This window comes from Heptranchias perlo, chromosome 16 (genome assembly GCF_035084215.1).
Source record: "Heptranchias perlo isolate sHepPer1 chromosome 16, sHepPer1.hap1, whole genome shotgun sequence".
NCBI classification, from domain to species: Eukaryota; Metazoa; Chordata; class Chondrichthyes; order Hexanchiformes; family Hexanchidae; genus Heptranchias; species Heptranchias perlo.
The window spans coordinates 15,906,650-15,928,337 of record NC_090340.1 but is presented as its reverse complement, the minus strand read 5'-3'; the positions used below and the strand labels follow the sequence as shown (position 1 = coordinate 15,928,337).

Genomic DNA, 21,688 nt, shown 5'->3' with positions numbered 1-21,688 from the left:
TCTGTTCCCGCCTAGCTCAGTTCCCACGGGTTCTGATCCCGCCCAGCTCAGTTCCCACGGGTTCTGGTCCCGCCCAGCTCAGTTCCCACGGGTTCTGGTCCCGCCCAGCTCAGTTCCCACGGGTTCTGGTCCCGCCCAGCTCAGTTCCCACGGGTTCTGGTCCCGCCCAGCTCAGTTCCCACGGGTTCTGGTCCCGCCCAGCTCAGTTCCCACGGGTTCTGGTCCCGCCCAGCTCAGTTCTCACGGGTTCTGGTCCCGCCCAGCTCAGTTCCCACGGGTTCTGGTCCCGCCCAGCTCAGTTCCCACGGGTTCTGGTCCCGCCCAGCTCAGCTCCCACGGGTTCTGGTCCCGCCCAGCTCAGTTCTCACGGGTTCTGGTCCCGCCCAGCTCAGTTCCCACGGGTTCTGGTCCCGCCCAGCTCAGTTCCCACGGGTTCTGGTCCTGCCCAGCTCAGTTCCCAATCTGAGTTGCATCGAGCTGGGAGGCACCAAGAGGAGCAGAGATGGAGAGTCACTGCTGGGCTGCCCTTGAAAGCTCCCAGCAGCTGGGTAGAGGGACAGTAGCTCCCGTCTAGAGGCATCAGGACAGGTTGGCAAGGAAAAGGGGATGATTGTACAAAAGTAATGGTGATAACGTACACAACAACCTCGAAAACCCGCAAAAACTGCTCAACGATTGAAGAAAGCCGATGCCTCGAGAAGGGCCCTGATTATAAGCCGATGACATGTTTAAACAGGCTTTGTAATCCGACATTCATTCACTTAAATTGGAGGAAAAGAACATAAATAGCTGACAACTTGAAGGAGAATCAGATCATTGTTCATGCGTTTCTAGGGGGTTCTGATCTTGTTTCCAGTAAAATTTCAAATTTTTACATTAAAGAGTGAATTTTTTTTTCTGGTTCATTTTAAGCACTCTTATGCTTCACAATTAATAGATTTTTAATCTTACAAAAAAGGAAAAGCAAAGTGACATTTGGGTTTTTAATGGACCAACAAGACTATCACTTCCTCAGAGTTATAACAGTCACTCTCCCACATCCAATTCCCCGCCCCCTACTCCCACATCCAGATCCAGTTCACAGAGACACTGTACCTATCCAACTCTCCACCCTTTCAGAGACACTGTACCTATCCAACTCTCCCCCCTTTCAGAGACACTGTACTTATCCAACTCTCCCCCCTTTCAGAGACACTGTACCTATCCAACTCTCCCCCCTTTCAGAGACACTGTACTTATCCAACTCTCCCCCCTTTCAGAGACGCTGTACCTCATCCAACAGCCCACCCTTTCACAGAGACACTTATCCCCCTTCAATTCCCTACCCTTTGGGCTGAGGCAGGGACAGAGACCAGCGATATTACAGAGGTGGAAGTAGGCCGACTTTGTGATGGAGAGGATATGGTTTCAGGGTCAAATAGGAGGCCGAGGTTGTGAACAGCCTGGTTCATCCTGAGAGAGGGGCCAGAGAGTGGGATGGATGTCGGACAAGCAGTCTGACAACACAGACAGCGCAGGGGTCGAGAGAAGCGGTGGAGAGGTAGAGCTGGCTGTCACCAGCGTACATGTGGAACCTAACCTCATGCGTTCGGATGATGTCACTGAGGGACAGATGAGGAATAGGAGTGGGCCCAGAATAGATCCTTGGGGGACTCCAGAGGTAACGGCGTGGGGACGGGAGGAGATGCCATTGCTGGAGATAATCTGGCTACAGTTAGATAAGTAAGAGTGGAATCAAGCGAGGGCTGTCCCATTGAGCCTAACAACAGAGGAAGGATGTTGGTGTGGTCAACTGTGTCAAAGTCTGTAGACAGGTCGAGAAGGATGAGGAGGGTTAGTGCACCTTGGTCACAGTCACATAGGATGTCATTTGTGATTTGGATAAGGGCCGTTTCACTACCGTGGCAAGGACGGAAACCTGATTGAAGAGATTCAAACATGGAGTTGCGGGAAAGATGGGCACGGATTTGGCCAGCGACATGCTCAAGAACTTTGTAGAGGAAAAGGAGGTTGGAGTTGGGGCAGTAGTTTGCAAGGACAGAGGGGTCAAGGTTAGATTTTGTGAGGTGGGGAGTGGGGGTGATGGCGGCAGTTTTGAAAGGGAGGGGGAGAGTACCTGAGGAAAGATACCGTTTACAATATCGGGGGCAGGAAGGGAAGTTGGGTGGTCAGCACTTTAGTGCAAATTGGGTCATGGTCAAGGCAAGCTCGGAAAGGACATGAGGGGAGATAGGAGAAACTAGAGAAAGATGCGAGATCAGGGCTAGGGCAGGGAGGAACCTTGGGGAGAGCTTGGCTTGGTGGGCAAGGGGAAGGGGGAGATGTGGCAGAGGCATGCCCAGAAGCGCATTTACCACCGAATTAAGTGCGGTTGTGAGAGGGGTGAATTTGTGGAGCTCTTCCCACTTCCTGTGGTACAGCGAGAGCTGCTGTTATGTGGAAATAAGGCTGAGGTTACTGGTTGTACTGGTGGTCCTGCTGCTTCTGGTCCAGCGTTAGATCTGTGCACTGACCCCAGCCACACCCCAATTGCTGCTCTCACCCTTCCAGTACCTTCTACAACTGCCAACGGTAAAACCTCTGCTGAGTTTTATGGAGCCTCTGACTTTCTTTTTTTCAGATAAACTGTGCTTCAACACGTTCTTCAACTTTGAGGACATGCAGGAAATCACCAAGCACTTTGTCGTGTGCCACGTGGATGCTCCAGGCCAGCAGACGAATGCCTCGCAGTTCCCTTCAGGGTAAGTCTCGCTGACATTTCGCGTCAACGCTCATCAGCTTAAAATTCTTTACTCTGTCCCACACTATATAATAGTTAGGATCTGGTCACAGATCTAAACAGCACAAACATCAGTCGCCAGGTTTTATATCATCCAAGCTCCTCGATTAGATTCCACTTTAACTCACTCCCAGGGTATCCATTATTCTGTATATAAACCACCCGAACCCCTCGCCTAGATTGCAGACTGTAACTCATTCCCAGTGTATCCATTATTCTGTATATAAACCACCCGAACCCCTCGTCTAGATTGCAGACTGTAACTCATTCCCAGGGTATCCGTTATTCTATCTATAAACCATTTGAACCCCTCGAATAGATTGCAACCTCTAACTCACTCTTAGGTGCCCATTATTCTATGTATAAAGCCCTCGATTGAATTACCAGTTTGTAGTTATTCCAGGTCTCCGTTGCTCTCTATACACTATAGATTGTTCACTGAGTGCCTGTATACACTGCAGCTCCCTCTGCCTGTTCAAACAGTGCTTCATCCTGCCTGTGGCACACTCTCCCGTATATCATTGCTTGGAACTCTGTCCCTTACTCGTACAAACTTAAACACACAGGAGTTCAACAGGGTTTCTGAGCCTTTCAGAAGGCTGTTGGTGCCCAGTACCACGGGGTAGGATTTCCCTGGGGGTTGTCCCGATGTCCCACTGTAACTTTGGCGGAAGATCAGTGGAAAACAGGGAGATATAGTGTCTGTGGCTGTTTAAGTCGTTTCTCCAGGGTTTCTGCCAATCTTCAGTTGAAGTTACATCAGGAGAATCTTTGTGGAAATTCTATCCCCGTGTCTTTAAGTCTTTGTTTCTCAGCATCTGTCATCTTTGTGATATATTGGTGTTTATTATATTGTCTCCAGCTGCACCGGGTTATCCCACCTGATATAAAGAAGGGCCTCGCCTACACTAACTTTTTTATGTGCTGTGTCCTTCACTCAGGTACCAGTTCCCGACCATGGACCAGCTGGCTGCCATGTTGCCAAGTGTAGTTCAGCACTTCGGGTGAGTCATCCTGTGCTAACTGTCTCCTACTGAACACTATATGTTGCTAAATACCCAGTATCTCTAATGAACACTAGGGCCCCGATATTTACTCGGAGCTGGGAGGAGAGTGGGGTGGGGCGGGGGGAGGGGGTGGAAGATTTTCGGACTCGAAACCCGGAATTGAAGTTAGTGGGTTGGATTCTGTGATCTTAACTTCATTGAACGATTAAATTTTTTCATCCGGGTTTCGCGTCTCCAAGCTGAGCAGCAGGTGTACTGCGCACCCACGTGAGGCGATCTGAGGTTCACTATTTGAAGGGCCAATGCAAAAATGGAATATCAAGGAGCCAGGAGTTATTTACCATGGATTCACTAAATGCAAGGCCAGCACCCAGATTCACCGTTGCTTCCCTTGAAGTACTACTGCATTGAGAAACAGGAGGGACATCATTTACCCCAACAATAGGAGGAAGAAACCTGCTTCTGTTCCAAGAAGGCGTGGCTGTGGAGGTGAGCAGCAGAAGCATTGTGGCCTGTTCTTGTTTGCAATGCTGGAAACACTTTAATGACCTAACCAGGTCAGGAAAAGTGAGTATAGTTGCTGATTCACCCACTAACACCCCCCCCCCGACTCTGTCTTGCCAAGTGTACTTCTTCAAGTCACTCCTCACACCCACTTGAGTTTCAACATCACCCATCCTTCACTTTCTATGCACTTCCTTACCTCCCCATGTATCCACCCACTGCTGCCACTCAGCCCAATCCTTCAGCAATGTGATGCACCTGTCTGATCGTCACTCTCACTCAATGCACTGCATCGGTCAGGTAAATACGTCACTTTCAGTCACTCACAGGTCTGTTCTTTCGCCCCTTGTAGGAGAAGAGAGCGCAAAACGCAAGAGAGAAGGCAAGGACTGGAGGTGGCCCTCCACAAATAGTCCAGCTGACTGATACAGAGGAGGGGGCCATGGAGATTAGTGGCACATCTGCGTCCCTCTCAATCAGAGATGGAGAGACTGAGAACTCACAGATGCCCGGTGACAGAATTTAAAACATCTTTCACACACATGCTGACTTTATTTCATCAATGGCTGAACTATGAGAAACCTGAGTATGGTGATTGGCAAGATTGTTACTTTGCCATGACTAATTCATATCACTTTCATTTGTCTTCTAGGGCTTTCACACGTACAACAATATTCTGTGGATATGCCTGACGACGATTCCTCAGAGGAGCTCATTCCTTCTGAGGGTGCACCGTCACATCACATACAACCATCCACCAGATACTGGCACTTCGGTGGGTCCTGTTACACAGTTAGGTGGGTTATCACCCGGTGATTCACAATTCACAAGTGAGCATGAGCAGACACTGGTGACAGGGACAGCTGTGGAGAGTCCGCGTCGGTGGGCGGGGGGGGGGGGGGCGTGCTCATCTCCCAGCTCTGTTCAGTTTGACACAGATGCTGAACCCTGGGGGCCATCATTGAAATTGAGAATGATTGAGGTACAGCTGCATCTTTGCACGGTATTGGCAAACGTGCCACGCAGACTGTCCACAATAGCAGAGAGGATGGAGGAGTCCAACTCCAACACTAGTGGATTGTTGTCCCAGGTAATTGTGAGAATGTCTGCCATGGAGAGAGTGGCTGCCTCCGTGGAGCTTTAAGCACAGCTCTCAAATGAGTTTGCAGGCCATGACTACGGCCGTGCAGGAGATGTCTGCCACCTTCAACAGAATGACAGATACCTTATCCGTGGCCTTACAACGGGTCACGGATCTGCACCAAGCTGCTGTCCAGCAGAGTGGTAGGAATGATGTGGCCCTGGCCCGGAAGAGAGATGACGGTGAAAGGGGACATGGAAGTGGGAACTCCAAGACAAACGCTCCCACGTCTCACCCCGTTGCCACCCCCCCTCAACCGGTACCCGACATACTGTCTCCTCTCCCGATGGCCCCTGCACAGATGGAGGTGGATCATTCTTTGACAGGGTCCTCACAGGCCAGAGGTCATAGGCCAAAAGCAGCTCAGCAGTCAGGGCAGGGATCTGAGCAGCTTGCCACTACCTCTACTGAAGCCACAGGGGATGCACCATGTAGAAGCAGTAGGAAGCGTATGTTCAAGCAATTTTAATTCACCAAGGGTACATACATGGGTGTTTGAAGAAATATTATGTTGTGAAGTTTCCTTTTTTTAATATTGGCACATAAAATTTATTGATTAGTACCACTTCCATGTCTTGGTCATTATTCCATCTCAAGTGTTAAGTCGGCCTTTCATTTGCTTCATGATGAATGCCAATACATGACGAAAACCATTGGGCGGATGTGCAGTGGGTGTACGCGTGGTTGAAGGACTGTGCTGGTGGGAGTGGGCTGGAGTATTTCAATGTTTCTTTTTCTCATTCTGACTAAGTGAACCTTTGACTTATGAGGGCATCCCGGGCATCAATATACGTGACTGGTCTGGCGACGGATGCCCAATATTCATATTGCTCATCATCCTTCTCTTCCTCCTCCTCTTCTTCAATGTCCTCATCATCAGAGGATGATTGACGAGTGCCACTGTGGTCCTCCACCTGTAAACCTCTCTGCTGCGCTATGTTATGCAGGACACAGCACACCACTATGATTCTGGAGACCCTCGCTGGTGAGTGCTGAAAGGCACCTCCAGACCTATCCAGGCACCTGAAGCGCATCTTCAACATGCCGATGGCTTGCTCGATGACACACCTGGTGGTCATGTAGCTCTTGTTATTGCGCTCTTGTGCCTCATTGGTGGGGGTCCTCACAGGTGTCATGAGCCAAGTTTGAAGGGGGATCCCTTATCTCCTACGAGCCAGCCCTTAAGTTTGTCTCCTGGTAGGAGAACGTTGGAACGTTGGATTAGTGCAGTATAAAGACATCATGACAGATGCCAGAGAATCTGGCACACACCTGCATGAACCTCTTTCTTGTGGTTGTACGTCAGCTGTGCATTGATGGAGTGAACTCCCTTGTGCTTCATGTGGTGGTCCTCGGATTGCCACATGTGTGCAACCGATGGCACCCTGCACCTGTGGGAAACCAGCCAGAGAGGCAAAACCCACTGCCCGCTCATTCTGGCTGTTGTCGTCACATAAGTGGACACCCTGGCAAACAAGCCATCCGTCACCTGCCTTATACTTATGTACAGCCGACTGAGAGACCCTGGAGATGTCTCCAGTGGCACACTGGAAGGATCCAGAGGCAAAGAAAAATTGAAGGCAGTGGTGACTTTTACAGCGACGGGCAATGCGTGGCCACCAGGCCCAGCCGGGAGCAGCTCTTCCTCAAGGAGCCTGCAGATGTCTGCACCCATCCACCAACTCTATGAACATTATATGATGCTAAGTACCCAGTATCTCTAATGAATGTTATATGATGCTAAGTACCCAGTATCTCTAATGAACGTTATATGATGCTAAGTACCCAGTATCTCTAATGAACGTTATATGATGCTAAGTACCCAGTATCTCTAATGAATGTTATATGATGCTAATTACCCAGTATCTCTAATGAATGTTATATGATGCTAAGTACCCAGTATCTCTAATGAATGTTATATGATGCTAAGTACCCAGTATCTCTAATGAACATTAAAGGATGCTAAGTACCCAGTATCTCTAATGAACATTATATGGTGCTAAGTACCCAGTATCTCTAATGAACATTATATGATGCTAAGTACCCAGTATCTCTAATGAACATTATATGATGCTAAGTACCCAGTATCTCTAATGAACGTTATATGATGCTAATTACCCAGTATCCCTAATGAACATTATATGGTGCTAAGTACCCAGTATCTCTAATGAACGTTATATGATGCTAATTACCCAGTATCTCTAATGAACGTTATATGATGCTAAGTACCCAGTATCTCTAATGAATGTTATATGATGCTAATTACCCAGTATCTCTAATGAATGTTATATGATGCTAAGTACCCAGTATCTCTAATGAACATTATATGATGCTAAGTACCCAGTATCTCTAATGAATGTTATATGATGCTAAGTACCCAGTATCTCTAATGAACATTAAAGGATGCTAAGTACCCAGTATCTCTAATGAACATTATATGGTGCTAAGTACCCAGTATCTCTAATGAACATTATATGATGCTAAGTACCCAGTATCTCTAATGAACATTATATGATGCTAAGTACCCAGTATCTCTAATGAACGTTATATGATGCTAATTACCCAGTATCCCTAATGAACATTATATGGTGCTAAGTACCCAGTATCTCTAATGAACATTATATGATGCTAATTACCCAGTATCTCTAATGAACGTTATATGATGCTAAGTACCCAGTATCTCTAATGAACGTTATATGATGCTAATTACCCAGTATCTCTAATGAATGTTATATGATGCTAAGTACCCAGTATCTCTAATGAACATTAAAGGATGCTAAGTACCCAGTATCTCTAATGAACATTATATGATGCTAAGTACCCAGTATCTCTAATGAACATTATATGATGCTAAGTACCCAGTATCTCTAATGAACATTATATGGTGCTAAGTACCCAGTATCCCTAATGAACATTATATGATGCTAAGTACCCAGTATCTCTAATGAACATTATATGATGCTAAGTACCCAGTATCCCTAATGAACATTATATGGTGCTAAGTACCCAGTATCCCTAATGAACATTATATGATGCTAAGTACCCAGTATCCCTAATGAACATTATATGATGCTAAGTACCCAGTATCTCTAATGAACATTATATGATGCTAAGTACCCAGTATCCCTAATGAACATTATATGATGCTAAGTACCCAGTATCTCTAATGAACATTATATGATGCTAAGTACCCAGTATCTCTAATGAACATTATATGATGCTAAGTACCCAGTATCTCTAATGAACATTATATGATGCTAAGTACCCAGTATCTCTAATGAACATTATATGATGCTAAGTACCCAGTATCTCTAATGAACATTATATGATGCTAAGTACCCAGTATCTCTAATGAACATTATATGATGCTAAGTACCCAGTATCTCTAATGAACATTATATGATGCTAAGTACCCAGTATCCCTAATGAACATTATATGGTGCTAAGTACCCAGTATCTCTAATGAACGTTATATGATGCTAATTACCCAGTATCTCTAATGAACGTTATATGATGCTAAGTACCCAGTATCTCTAATGAACGTTATATGATGCTAATTACCCAGTATCTCTAATGAATGTTATATGATGCTAAGTACCCAGTATCTCTAATGAACATTATGTGATGCTAAGTACCCAGTATCCCTAATGAACATTATATGGTGCTAAGTACCCAGTATCCCTAATGAACATTATATGATGCTAAGTACCCAGTATCCCTAATGAACATTATATGATGCTAAGTACCCAGTATCTCTAATGAACATTATATGATGCTAAGTACCCAGTATCCCTAATGAACATTATATGATGCTAAGTACCCAGTATCTCTAATGAACATTATATGATGCTAAGTACCCAGTATCCCTAATGAACATTATATGATGCTAAGTACCCAGTATCTCTAATGAACATTATATGATGCTAAGTACCCAGTATCTCTAATGAACATTATATGATGCTAAGTACCCAGTATCTCTAATGAACATTATATGATGCTAAGTACCCAGTATCCCTAATGAACACTACGGCCTAGAAATTGGACCCATTTTTTCAGGCACTACGCGGCCTCTTAAGTCCCCAAAATGGTGGGCAGGATGCGTGCGCACTTCCGACCAGAATCAGGAGGTCCTGGGTCTGCCCAATCGTGACTCTCCCCTTTGATTTTTTTTCAACTTTTCTCAGTTCCTGCCCCCTTGACATTGCACAGATTAGGAGCTAAGTGCAGAGAAGCTCCATCCTTCAGCCATTCCTGCTTTGTGGGCACTTTCATATTGGGTGTTTTGCACTATGCACTCATACCCATTGGGAATTGGGTTGGAATGCCCAAGCTATTTCACATAGGACCCTTTCATAGGAACATAGGATCAAGAGTAGGCAATTCAGCCCTCCGAGCCTGTTCCGCCATTCAGTTAGATCATGGCTGATCTGCACCTCAACTCCATTTACCCGCCTTTGCTCCATATCCTTTAATCCCCTTAACCAACATAAATCTATTGATCTCAGTCTTGAAAGTTTCAATTGACCCAGCATCCACACCCTTTTGGGTGAGCGAGTTTCAGATTTCAGCACCCTTTGTGTGAAAAAGTGGTTGATTTCACTCCTGAATGACTTAGCTCTAATTTTCAGATTGTGTCCCCGTTTTCTGGATTCCCCCACCAGAGGAAACAGTTTCTCTGCATCCACCCTGTCAGCCCCCTTTATCATTTTAAATACCTTGATTAGATCACCCCTCAACCTTCTAAACTCAAGGGAATGCAAACCAAGTTTATGCATCTGGCTCTCATAATTTAACCCTTTAAACCCTGGTAACATTCTGGTGAATCTGCGCTGAACCCCCTCCAAGGCCAATTTATCTTTCCCGAGGAGCAGCGCCCAAAACTTTATGCAGTTCCCCAGATGGGGCCTGGGACCTTTCATCTCTAGGATGTGAGCTCAAATCCAGTCTGATTGAAGGCACCAACAAAGAGAGTCTGGATTTGAGCTCACAGCCTGGGTCAGTGTTAAGCTAGTGCACCGACCAGCGTAGGTACCAACCTTCAGTGTTTCAATTATTTTAGGGACCCATCCACGTGTCAGCGTTTGCTGACAAAACCCAGCATGGATCAGGCCCGTCTCCCCTCAGTACCCCTTCTACCCAAATGCTGTTGCTAACGGAGGTGATTTTGGCCACTGCATATTGTGGCGGGAATTCTGACCAGACAGGAATTCCCACCCACAGTGTGCAGCGGCTGGAATAATTTCCATTGGCAGCAGCACTTGGGTAGGAGTGGCAAGGAGGGAAAGGGAGATGGGGTGGGCGGGCGGGTGGTGGAATTGGATGCAACGAAGAGGAGAGACGTGAAGGACAGGGAAGGGAACAAAATATTTTCACTTCTCACAGGTTTTTCATCATGGTCTTTCTTGAGTTGTCAGCTTTCCTGAAGCTGTAGGTCAGCTTTTGCTAATTTTCTAGGTTGTCATGTGTGAGCCAACCTCGAATACACCAGTGGAGGATCCAGTGCCACTAGAATCACCACCTCGTCACACATCACTAAACCACATTCAATACACACTTCAAATAGACAGCAACTTGAAATCGTAGAGTACTCTCGAGCCTAGAGTTGGCAAGGGAGACAACTCAAGAATGACCATGATGAAAAACCTATGAGAAGTGAAAACATCTTGTTCCCTTCCCTGTCCTTCACGTCTCTCATCTCTCTCCTCTGCGTTGCATCCAATTCCACCTCCCCTCCCCGCCCCCCCCCACCCCATCTCCCTTTCCCTCCTTGCCACTCCTACCTAAGTGCTGCTGCCAATGGAAATTATTCCGGCTGCTGCACACTGTGGGTGGGAATTCCTGTCTGGTCAGAATTCCCGCCTGGTCAGAATTCCCGCCACAATATGCAGGGACCAGAATCACCTCCGTTAGCAGCAGCATTTGGTAAGAGAAAGATCTCATGGATTATAGTCATCACAATCTCTATATATTTTAGGAAAGAAGGATTGGAATTGTCTCTCAGTGTGTAAAGAATAGACCCAGTCTGGGTCCAGTCCTGTACAGCGGTTAGGCCCCGTTGGGGTACAGACACACATGGTGGACAGGATTGGTTGGATCCATGCCAGCATGATGGGTAGTCCGGGTGAATACAGGCCCTCACGGTGGGTATGTGTCTCCATGTTGGCCAGGCTAGGCCACGTACAGTCCCGGCCAGATACAGACCAGACAGACCATACTGTCCAGATGTTTCATGTGGTTTATTTGAACGTTAATGTGATGTCTTATATCTCTGCAGATTTCAAAGTATTGTTGGGATCGGAGTGGGGGCTGGAGCCTATGTCCTCGCCAAGTTTGCTGTGAGTGTCTAAACAATGTTTTATAGCTGGAGCAACGGGTTCCAATGGATGTGTGACCTTCATTTAAAGTTAAATTATTTTTGTGATTGTTGTTGCCTCCTCCTCTTTACAGTGTATTTACCAACAGACACGTTGAGGGGAGGGTTGAGACCCTGTTTGAAGGGGAGGTCACCCATAGCACTGTTATCCTGTGTGTAACATACTGCCAGTTCTGCATTATCCTATGTGATACACAAATCCAGTTTTGTGTTATTTTGTGTGTAATACTCTCCCTGCTCTGTGTATCCTGTGTGTAACATGCTCTGAGCTCTGTGTTATCCTGTGTGTAACACAGTCCCAACTCTATGTTATCCTGTGTGATACACACTAGTAGCTCTATTATCCTGTGTGATTCACACTCCCTGCTCTGTGTTATCCTGTGTGATACACACTAGTAGCTCTATTATCCTGTGTGATTCACACTCCCTGCTCTGTGTTATCCTGTGTGAGACACAATCCCAGCTCTGCATTATCCTGTGTGATACACACTCCCAGTTCTGTGTTTTCCTGTGTGTAACACTTCCCCTGTTCTGTGTTATCCTGTGTGTGACATCCCCCAGCTCTGTGTTACCCTATGTGATACACAGTCCAAGTTCTGTATTACCCCATGCGTAACACACTACCAGCTCTGTGTTATCCTGTGTGTAACACACCCTCAGCTCTTTGTTATCCTGTGTGATACACCCTCCCAGCTCTGTGTTATCCCGTGTGTAACACTTTCCGAGCTCTGTGTTATCCTGGGTGTTACACACTTGCAGCTCTGTTATCCTGTGTGATAGAGATGCCCAGGTCTGTGTTATCCCGTGTGTAACACACTCCCATCTCTGTGTTATCCTGTGTGCAACACACTTCCAGCTCTGTTCTCCTGTGCGATACACACTCTAATCTCTGTGTTATCCTCTCCCAGCTCTGTGTTATCCTGTGTGTAACACTCTCCCAGCTCTGTGTTATTTTGTGTGTAACACACTCATAGCTCTGTCTTATAATGTGTGTAAAACTCCCTCTGCTTTGTGTTGCCCTGTGTGTAACACATTCCGAGCTCTCTGTTATGCTGTGTGTAATACACTTCCAGCTCTGTTGTCCTGTGTGTAAGACTCCCAACTCTGTGTCATCCTGTGTGATACACAAACCCAGCTCTTTGTTATCCTCTGTGTAACACAATCCCATCTCTGTGTTATCCTGTGTGTAACACTGTCCCAGCTCTGTGTTGTCCTGTGTGTAACACTGTCCCAGCTCTGTGTTGTCCTGTGTGTAACACTCTCTCAACTCTGTGTTATCCTGTGTGTAATAAGCTCCCAGCTCTGTGTTGTCCTGTGTGTAACAAGCTCCCAGCTCTGTGTTATCCTGTATGTAATACACTCTTAGCTCTGTTATCCTGTGTATAACACCACCCCCCTCACCCAGCTTTGTGTTATCGTGTGTGAAACACGCTTCCAGTTCTGTGTTATCCCGTGTGTAACACATTCCCAGCTCGGTGTTATAATGTGTGTAACATTCCCTCTGATCTGTTACCCTGTGTGTAATACACTCACAGCTCTGTGTTGTCCTGTGTGTAACACACTCCCAGCTCTGTAGTCCACTGTGTGTAACACTCTCCCAACTCTGTGTTATCCTGTGTGTAACAGACCCCCTGCTCTGTGCTATCCTATGTACGCAGCTCCGTGTTGTCCTGTGTGTAACACGTCCCCACCTCCCGCTCGGTCTTATCATGTGTGATACACACACCCAGCTCTTTGTTATCCTCTGTGTAACACAATCCCATCTCTGTGTTATCCTGTGTGTAACACTGTCCCAGCTCTGTGTTGTCCTGTGTGTAACACTCTCTCAACTCTGTGTTATCCTGTGTGTAATAAGCTCCCAGCTCTGTGTTGTCCTGTGTGTAACAAGCTCCTAGCTCTGTGTTATCCTGTATGTAACACACTCTTAGCTCTGTTATCCTGTGTATAACAACACCCCCCTCACCCAGCTTTGTGTTATCGTGTGTGAAACACACTTCCAGTTCTGTGTTATCCCGTGTGTAACACACTCCCAGCTCGGTGTTATAATGTGTGTAACACTCCCTCTGATCTGTGTTACCCTGTGTGTAATACACTCACAGCTCTGTGTTGTCCTGTGTGTAACACACTCCCAGCTCTGTAGTCTACTGTGTGTAACACTCTCCCAACTCTGTGTTATCCTGTGTGTAACAGACCCCCTGCTCTGTGCTATCCTATGTACGCAGCTCCGTGTTGTCCTGTGTGTAACACGTCCCCACCTCCCGCTCGGTCTTATCATGTGTGATACACACACCCAGCTCTGTGTTTTCCAGTGTGTAACACACTCCCAGCTCTGTGTTATCCTGTGTGTGACACTGTCTCATCTCTGTGTTAACCTGTGTGTAACATTCTCCCTGCTCTCTATTATTCTGTGATAATCACACACCCAGTGCTGTGTTATCCTGTGTGCAACACACTCCCAGCTCTGTGTTATCCTGTGTGCAACACGCTCATAGCTCTGTTATCCTGTGCGCAACAGCCCCCACCCCCCGCAAAACCTGTTCTGGGTTACTGTGTGTGAGACTCACTCCAGGCTCTATGTTATCCGGTGTGTAACACAATTCCAGCTCTGTGTTATTCTGTGTGTAATACTCTCCCACCTGTGTGTTATCCTGTGTTCAACACAATCCCAGCTCTGTTTTATCCTGTGGGTAACACACTCGCAGCTCTGTGTTATCCTGTGTGGTATACATAACAGCTCTGTGTTATCATGTGTGTAATACATTCCGAGCTCTCTGTTATTCTGCGGGTAACACTCTCCCAGCTCTGTGCTTTCCTGTGTGTAACAGTCTCTCAGCTCTATGTTATCCTATTAACACACTCTCAGCTTTGTGTTATAATGTGTGTAACATTCCCTCTGCTCTGTGTTATCCTGTGTGTAAGACTCCCAGCTGTGTGTTATCCTGTGATACACACTCCCAGCTCTGTGTTATCTTGTATGTAATACCCTCCCAGCTCTGTGTTATCTTGTGTGTAATACCCTCCTAGCTCTGTGTTATCCTGTTTGTAATACACTCCCAGCTCTGTGTTATCCTGTGTGGAACACACTCCCAACTCTGTGCTATCCTGTGTGTAACACTCACCCAACTATGTGTTTTGCTGTGTGTAACATCCTCTGAGTTCTGTGTTACCCTGTATATAATACCCACCCTGCTCTGTATTATCCAGTGTGATACACTTCTCCAGCTCTGCTTTGTCCTGTGATATCCTGTATGTAACCCTCCCCACCCTTGCTCTGTGTTATCCTGCGAATAACAGACTCTCAGCTCCGTTTTATCCCACGTGTAACACACTCCCAGCTCTGTGTCCTCCTGTGTGTAACACGCTCCCAGGTCTGTTGTACACTGTGTGTAACACTCCCAGCTCTGTGTTATCCTGTATGTAACACCCTCCCAGGTCTGTGTTACCATGTGTGTAATGCGCTCCCAGATCTGTGTTATAATGTGTGTAAACACTCCCTCTGCTCTGTGTTGCGTGTAATGCACTGCCAGCTCTGCGATCTAATGTGTGTAACACTTCCTCTGCTGTGCGTTATCCCATGTGTAACACTGTCTCAGCTCTGTGTTGTCCTGTGTGTAACATTCTCCCTGCTCTGTGTTATCCTGTGATAATCACACACCCAGCGCTGTGTTATCCTGTGATACGCACTCCCAGCTCTGTGTTGTCTTGTGTGTAATATTCTCCCTGCTCTGTGTTATCCTGTGATACACACTCCCAGCTCTGTGTTATCCTGTGTGATACACACTTCCAGCTTTGTGTTAGTCTGCGTGATTCACAGTCCCAGCTCTGTGTTATCCTGTGTATAACACACTCCAAGCTCTGTATTATCCAGTGTGTACCACACTCTTAGCTCTGTTATCCAGTGTGTAACAGCCCCCCTGCAAAATCTGGTTCTGTGTTACCAGGTGTGAAACACACTCCAAGCTCTATGTCATCCTGTGTGTAAGACTCTCCCAACTCTGTGTTATCCTGTGTGTAACACTCTGCGCTCTGTGCTATTCTGTGTATAATACACTCCCAGCTCTGTATTATACTGTCTGTAGTACTCGGCAAATTCTGTGTTATCCTGTGTGATGCACACTTCCAGCTCTGTGTTATCCTGTGTGTAATACTCTCCGAGCTCTGTATTGTACTGTGTGTAACACTCCCCCTGTTCTGTGTTATCCTATGTGTGACATCCCCCCGCTCTGTGTTATTCTGTGTGTAACACTCTCCGAGCTCTGCGTTGTACTGTGTGTAACACTCCCCCCGCTCTGTGTTATCCTGCGTGATACACACTCCCAGTTCTGTGTTTTCCTGTGTGTAACACTTACCCTGCTCTGTGTTATCCTGTGTGTAACGTCCTCCCGCTCTATTATACCGCGTGATACACACTGCAAGTTCTGCATTATCCCATGTGTAACACACTACCAGCTCTGTGTTATTCTGTGTGTAACACACCCTCAGCTCTTTGTTATCCTATGTGATACACCATCCCATTTCTGTTATCCTGTGTGGTACACACTCCCAGTACTGTCATCCTGTGTGTTACACACTTGCAGCTCTGTTATCCTGTGTGATAGAGATGCCCAGGTCTGTGTTATCCCGTGTGTAACACACTCCCAACTCTGTGTTATCCTGTGTGCAACGCACGCCCAGATCTGTGTTATAATTTGTGTAACACTCCCTCTGCTCTGTGTTACCCTGTGTGTAATACACTCCCAGCTCTGTGTTATCCTGCGTGTAATACTTTCCCAACTATGTGTTGTCCTGTGTGTAACATTCTCCGAGTTCTGTGTTATCCTGTGTATAATACCCTCCCTGCTCTTTATTATTCGGTGTGTAGTACTCTGCAAACACCATGTTATCCTGTGTGTAACACTCTTCCAGCTCTGCCTTATCCTGTATTCAACTCACTCCAAGCTCTCTGTTATCCTATGTGTAACACTCTCCCAGCTCTGTGTTATCCTGTGTGTAACACTCTCCCAGTGCTGTGTTATTTTGTGTGTAACGCACTCATCGCTCTGTCTTATAATGTGCGTAAAACTCCCTCTGATTTGTGTTGTCCTGTGTGTAACACACTCCCAGGTCTGTTGTACACTGTGTGTAACACTCTCCCAGCACTGTGTTATCCTGTGTGATACACTCTCCCAACTCTGTGTTATCCTGTGTGTAACACTCTCCGAGCTCTGTGCTATCCTGTGTATAATACACTCCCTCTGCCCTTTGTTATCCTGTGTGTAACACTCCCTCTGCCCTTTGTTGTCCTGTGTGTAACTCTCCCTCTGCTCTGTGTTGTGTGTAATGCACTGCCAGCTCTGTGATCTAATGTGTGTAACACTCCCTCTGCTGTGTATTATCCTGATGTGGAGATGCCGGTGATGGACTGGGGTTGACAATTGTAAACAATTTTACAACACCAAGTTATAGTCCAACAATTTTTATTTGAAATCTACAAGCTTTCGGAGGCTTCCTCCTTCGTCAGGTAAATGTTATAATTTGTGTAACACTCCCTCTGCTCTGTGTTACCCTGTGTGTAATACACTCCCAGCTCTGTGTTATCCTGCGTGTAATACTTTCCCAACTATGTGTTGTCCTGTGTGTAACATTCTCCGAGTTCTGTGTTATCCTGTGTATAATACCCTCCCTGCTCTTTATTATTCGGTACATTTACCTGACGAAGGAGGAAGCCTCCGAAAGCTTGTAGATTTCAAATAAAAATTGTTGGACTATAACTTGGTGTTGTAAAATTGTTTACAAGTGTATTATCCTGTGTGTAACACTCTCCCAGCTCTATGTCATCCTGTGCGTAACACTCTCCGAGCTGTGCGTTGTACTGTGTATAACACTCCCCCTGCTCTGTGTTATCCTGTGTGTGACTCATTCCGCTATGTGTTATCCTGCGTGATACACACTTCCAGCTCTGTGTTATTCTGCATGATACACACTCGCAGCTCTGTGTTATCCTGTGTATGATATACTCCAAGCTCTGTATTATCCAGTGTGTACCTCACTCATAGCTCTGTTATGCTGTGTGTAACAGCCCCCCCGCAACATCCGGTTCTGTGTTACCGGGTGTGAAACACACTCCAAGCTCTGTGTCATCCTGTGTGTAACACACTCCCAGCTCTGTGTTATCCTGTGTGTAATACACTCCCAGCTCTGTGTTATCCTGCATGTAACACTCTCCCAACTATGTGTTATCCTGTGTGTAACATTCTCCGAGTTCTGTGTTATCCTGTGTGTAACATGCTCCCAGCTCTGTATTATCCCGTGCATAACACCCTCCCAGCTCTGTGTTATCGTGTGTAATACAGTTCTAGCTCTGTGTTATCCTGCATGATACACACTCCCAGCTCATGTTATGATGTGTGTAACGCAATCCCAGATCTGTGTTATCCTGTGTGTAACACTCCCTCCGCTCCCTGTTATCCTGTGTGTAATACTTTCCAAGCTCTGTTATCCTGTGTGAAACACTCTCTCAGCTCTCTGTTGTTCTATGTGTAACACTCTCCCAGCTCTGTGTTATCCTGCGTGTAACAGACTCTGAGCTCTATTATCCTGTGCGTAACACACCAGCTCTGTGTCCTGTGTGTAACACACTCCCAGCTCTTTGTTACCATGTGTGTAACGTGCTCCCAGATCTGTGTTATAATGTGTGTAACACTCCCTCTGCTCTGTGTTATCCTGTGTGTAATGCACTGCCAGCTCTGCGATCTAATGTGTGTAACATTCCCTCTGCTGTGTATTATCCTGTGTGTAACACACTCCCAGCTCTGTGTTATTCTGTGTGTAAAACTTCCCCTGCTCCTTGTTATCCTGTGTGTAATACTGTCTCAGCTCTCTGTTGTTCTGTGTATAACACTCTCCCAGCTCTGTTTTATCCTGTGTGTGACATCCCCCCACAATGTGTTATCCTGCGAGATACAATCCCCCAGCTCTGTTATCTTGTGTGTAACACACTCCCAGCTCTGTGTTATCCTGTGTGTAACACACTCCCAGCTCTGTGTCATCCTGTGTGTAACACTGTCTCAGCTCTCTGTTGTCCTGTGTGTAACATTCGCCCTGCGTAACGTCCTCCCGCTCTATTATACTGCGTGATACACACTCCAAGTTCTGTATTATCCCGTGTGTGACACACTACCAGCTCTGTGTTATCTTGTGTGTAACACACTCCCACCTCTGTGTGATACACACTCCCAGCTCTGCTATCCTGATTGATACACACTTCCAGCTCTGTTCTCCTGTGCGATACACACTCTAATCTCTGTGTTATCCTCTCCCAGCTCTGTGTTATCCTGTGTGTAACACTCTCCCAGCTCTGTGTTATTTTGTGTGTAACACACTCATAGCTCTGTCTTATAATGTGTGTAAAACTCCCTCTGCTTTGTGTTGCCCTGTGTGTAACACATTCCGAGCTCTCTGTTATGCTGTGTGTAATACACTTCCAGCTCTGTTGTCCTGTGTGTAAGACTCCCAACTCTGTGTCATCCTGTGTGATACACAAACCCAGCTCTTTGTTATCCTCTGTGTAACACAATCCCATCTCTGTGTTATCCTGTGTGTAACACTGTCCCAGCTCTGTGTTGTCCTGTGTGTAACACTGTCCCAGCTCTGTGTTGTCCTGTGTGTAACACTCTCTCAACTCTGTGTTATCCTGTGTGTAATAAGCTCCCAGCTCTGTGTTGTCCTGTGTGTAACAAGCTCCCAGCTCTGTGTTATCCTGTATGTAATACACTCTTAGCTCTGTTATCCTGTGTATAACACCACCCCCCTCACCCAGCTTTGTGTTATCGTGTGTGAAACACGCTTCCAGTTCTGTGTTATCCCGTGTGTAACACATTCCCAGCTCGGTGTTATAATGTGTGTAACATTCCCTCTGATCTGTTACCCTGTGTGTAATACACTCACAGCTCTGTGTTGTCCTGTGTGTAACACACTCCCAGCTCTGTAGTCCACTGTGTGTAACACTCTCCCAACTCTGTGTTATCCTGTGTGTAACAGACCCCCTGCTCTGTGCTATCCTATGTACGCAGCTCCGTGTTGTCCTGTGTGTAACACGTCCCCACCTCCCGCTCGGTCTTATCATGTGTGATACACACACCCAGCTCTTTGTTATCCTCTGTGTAACACAATCCCATCTCTGTGTTATCCTGTGTGTAACACTGTCCCAGCTCTGTGTTGTCCTGTGTGTAACACTCTCTCAACTCTGTGTTATCCTGTGTGTAATAAGCTCCCAGCTCTGTGTTGTCCTGTGTGTAACAAGCTCCTAGCTCTGTGTTATCCTGTATGTAACACACTCTTAGCTCTGTTATCCTGTGTATAACAACACCCCCCTCACCCAGCTTTGTGTTATCGTGTGTGAAACACACTTCCAGTTCTGTGTTATCCCGTGTGTAACACACTCCCAGCTCGGTGTTATAATGTGTGTAACACTCCCTCTGATCTGTGTTACCCTGTGTGTAATACACTCACAGCTCTGTGTTGTCCTGTGTGTAACACACTCCCAGCTCTGTAGTCTACTGTGTGTAACACTCTCCCAACTCTGTGTTATCCTGTGTGTAACAGACCCCCTGCTCTGTGCTATCCTATGTACGCAGCTCCGTGTTGTCCTGTGTGTAACACGTCCCCACCTCCCGCTCGGTCTTATCATGTGTGATACACACACCCAGCTCTGTGTTTTCCAGTGTGTAACACACTCCCAGCTCTGTGTTATCCTGTGTGTGACACTGTCTCATCTCTGTGTTAACCTGTGTGTAACATTCTCCCTGCTCTCTATTATTCTGTGATAATCACACACCCAGTGCTGTGTTATCCTGTGTGCAACACACTCCCAGCTCTGTGTTATCCTGTGTGCAACACGCTCATAGCTCTGTTATCCTGTGCGCAACAGCCCCCACCCCCCGCAAAACCTGTTCTGGGTTACTGTGTGTGAGACTCACTCCAGGCTCTATGTTATCCGGTGTGTAACACAATTCCAGCTCTGTGTTATTCTGTGTGTAATACTCTCCCACCTGTGTGTTATCCTGTGTTCAACACAATCCCAGCTCTGTTTTATCCTGTGGGTAACACACTCGCAGCTCTGTGTTATCCTGTGTGGTATACATAACAGCTCTGTGTTATCATGTGTGTAATACATTCCGAGCTCTCTGTTATTCTGCGGGTAACACTCTCCCAGCTCTGTGCTTTCCTGTGTGTAACAGTCTCTCAGCTCTATGTTATCCTATTAACACACTCTCAGCTTTGTGTTATAATGTGTGTAACATTCCCTCTGCTCTGTGTTATCCTGTGTGTAAGACTCCCAGCTGTGTGTTATCCTGTGATACACACTCCCAGCTCTGTGTTATCTTGTATGTAATACCCTCCCAGCTCTGTGTTATCTTGTGTGTAATACCCTCCTAGCTCTGTGTTATCCTGTTTGTAATACACTCCCAGCTCTGTGTTATCCTGTGTGGAACACACTCCCAACTCTGTGCTATCCTGTGTGTAACACTCACCCAACTATGTGTTTTGCTGTGTGTAACATCCTCTGAGTTCTGTGTTACCCTGTATATAATACCCACCCTGCTCTGTATTATCCAGTGTGATACACTTCTCCAGCTCTGCTTTGTCCTGTGATATCCTGTATGTAACCCTCCCCACCCTTGCTCTGTGTTATCCTGCGAATAACAGACTCTCAGCTCCGTTTTATCCCACGTGTAACACACTCCCAGCTCTGTGTCCTCCTGTGTGTAACACGCTCCCAGGTCTGTTGTACACTGTGTGTAACACTCCCAGCTCTGTGTTATCCTGTATGTAACACCCTCCCAGGTCTGTGTTACCATGTGTGTAATGCGCTCCCAGATCTGTGTTATAATGTGTGTAAACAC

The 21,688-nt window shown here is 46.5% G+C and overlaps 1 protein-coding gene across 2 annotated transcripts in view; it reads left to right on the top strand.

Moving 5' to 3' along the window:
* Positions 1-21,688, top strand: part of ndrg4 (NDRG family member 4) — a 214,098-nt gene that overhangs the window by 75,657 nt on the left and 116,753 nt on the right. For both annotated transcript variants that reach the window (XM_067997685.1, XM_067997686.1), the window contains 3 exons: positions 2,621-2,741; positions 3,721-3,783; positions 11,706-11,766. In XM_067997685.1, coding sequence (XP_067853786.1) covers positions 2,621-2,741; positions 3,721-3,783; positions 11,706-11,766 — 245 coding nt within the window. The remainder of the gene's footprint in view (positions 1-2,620; positions 2,742-3,720; positions 3,784-11,705; positions 11,767-21,688) is intronic.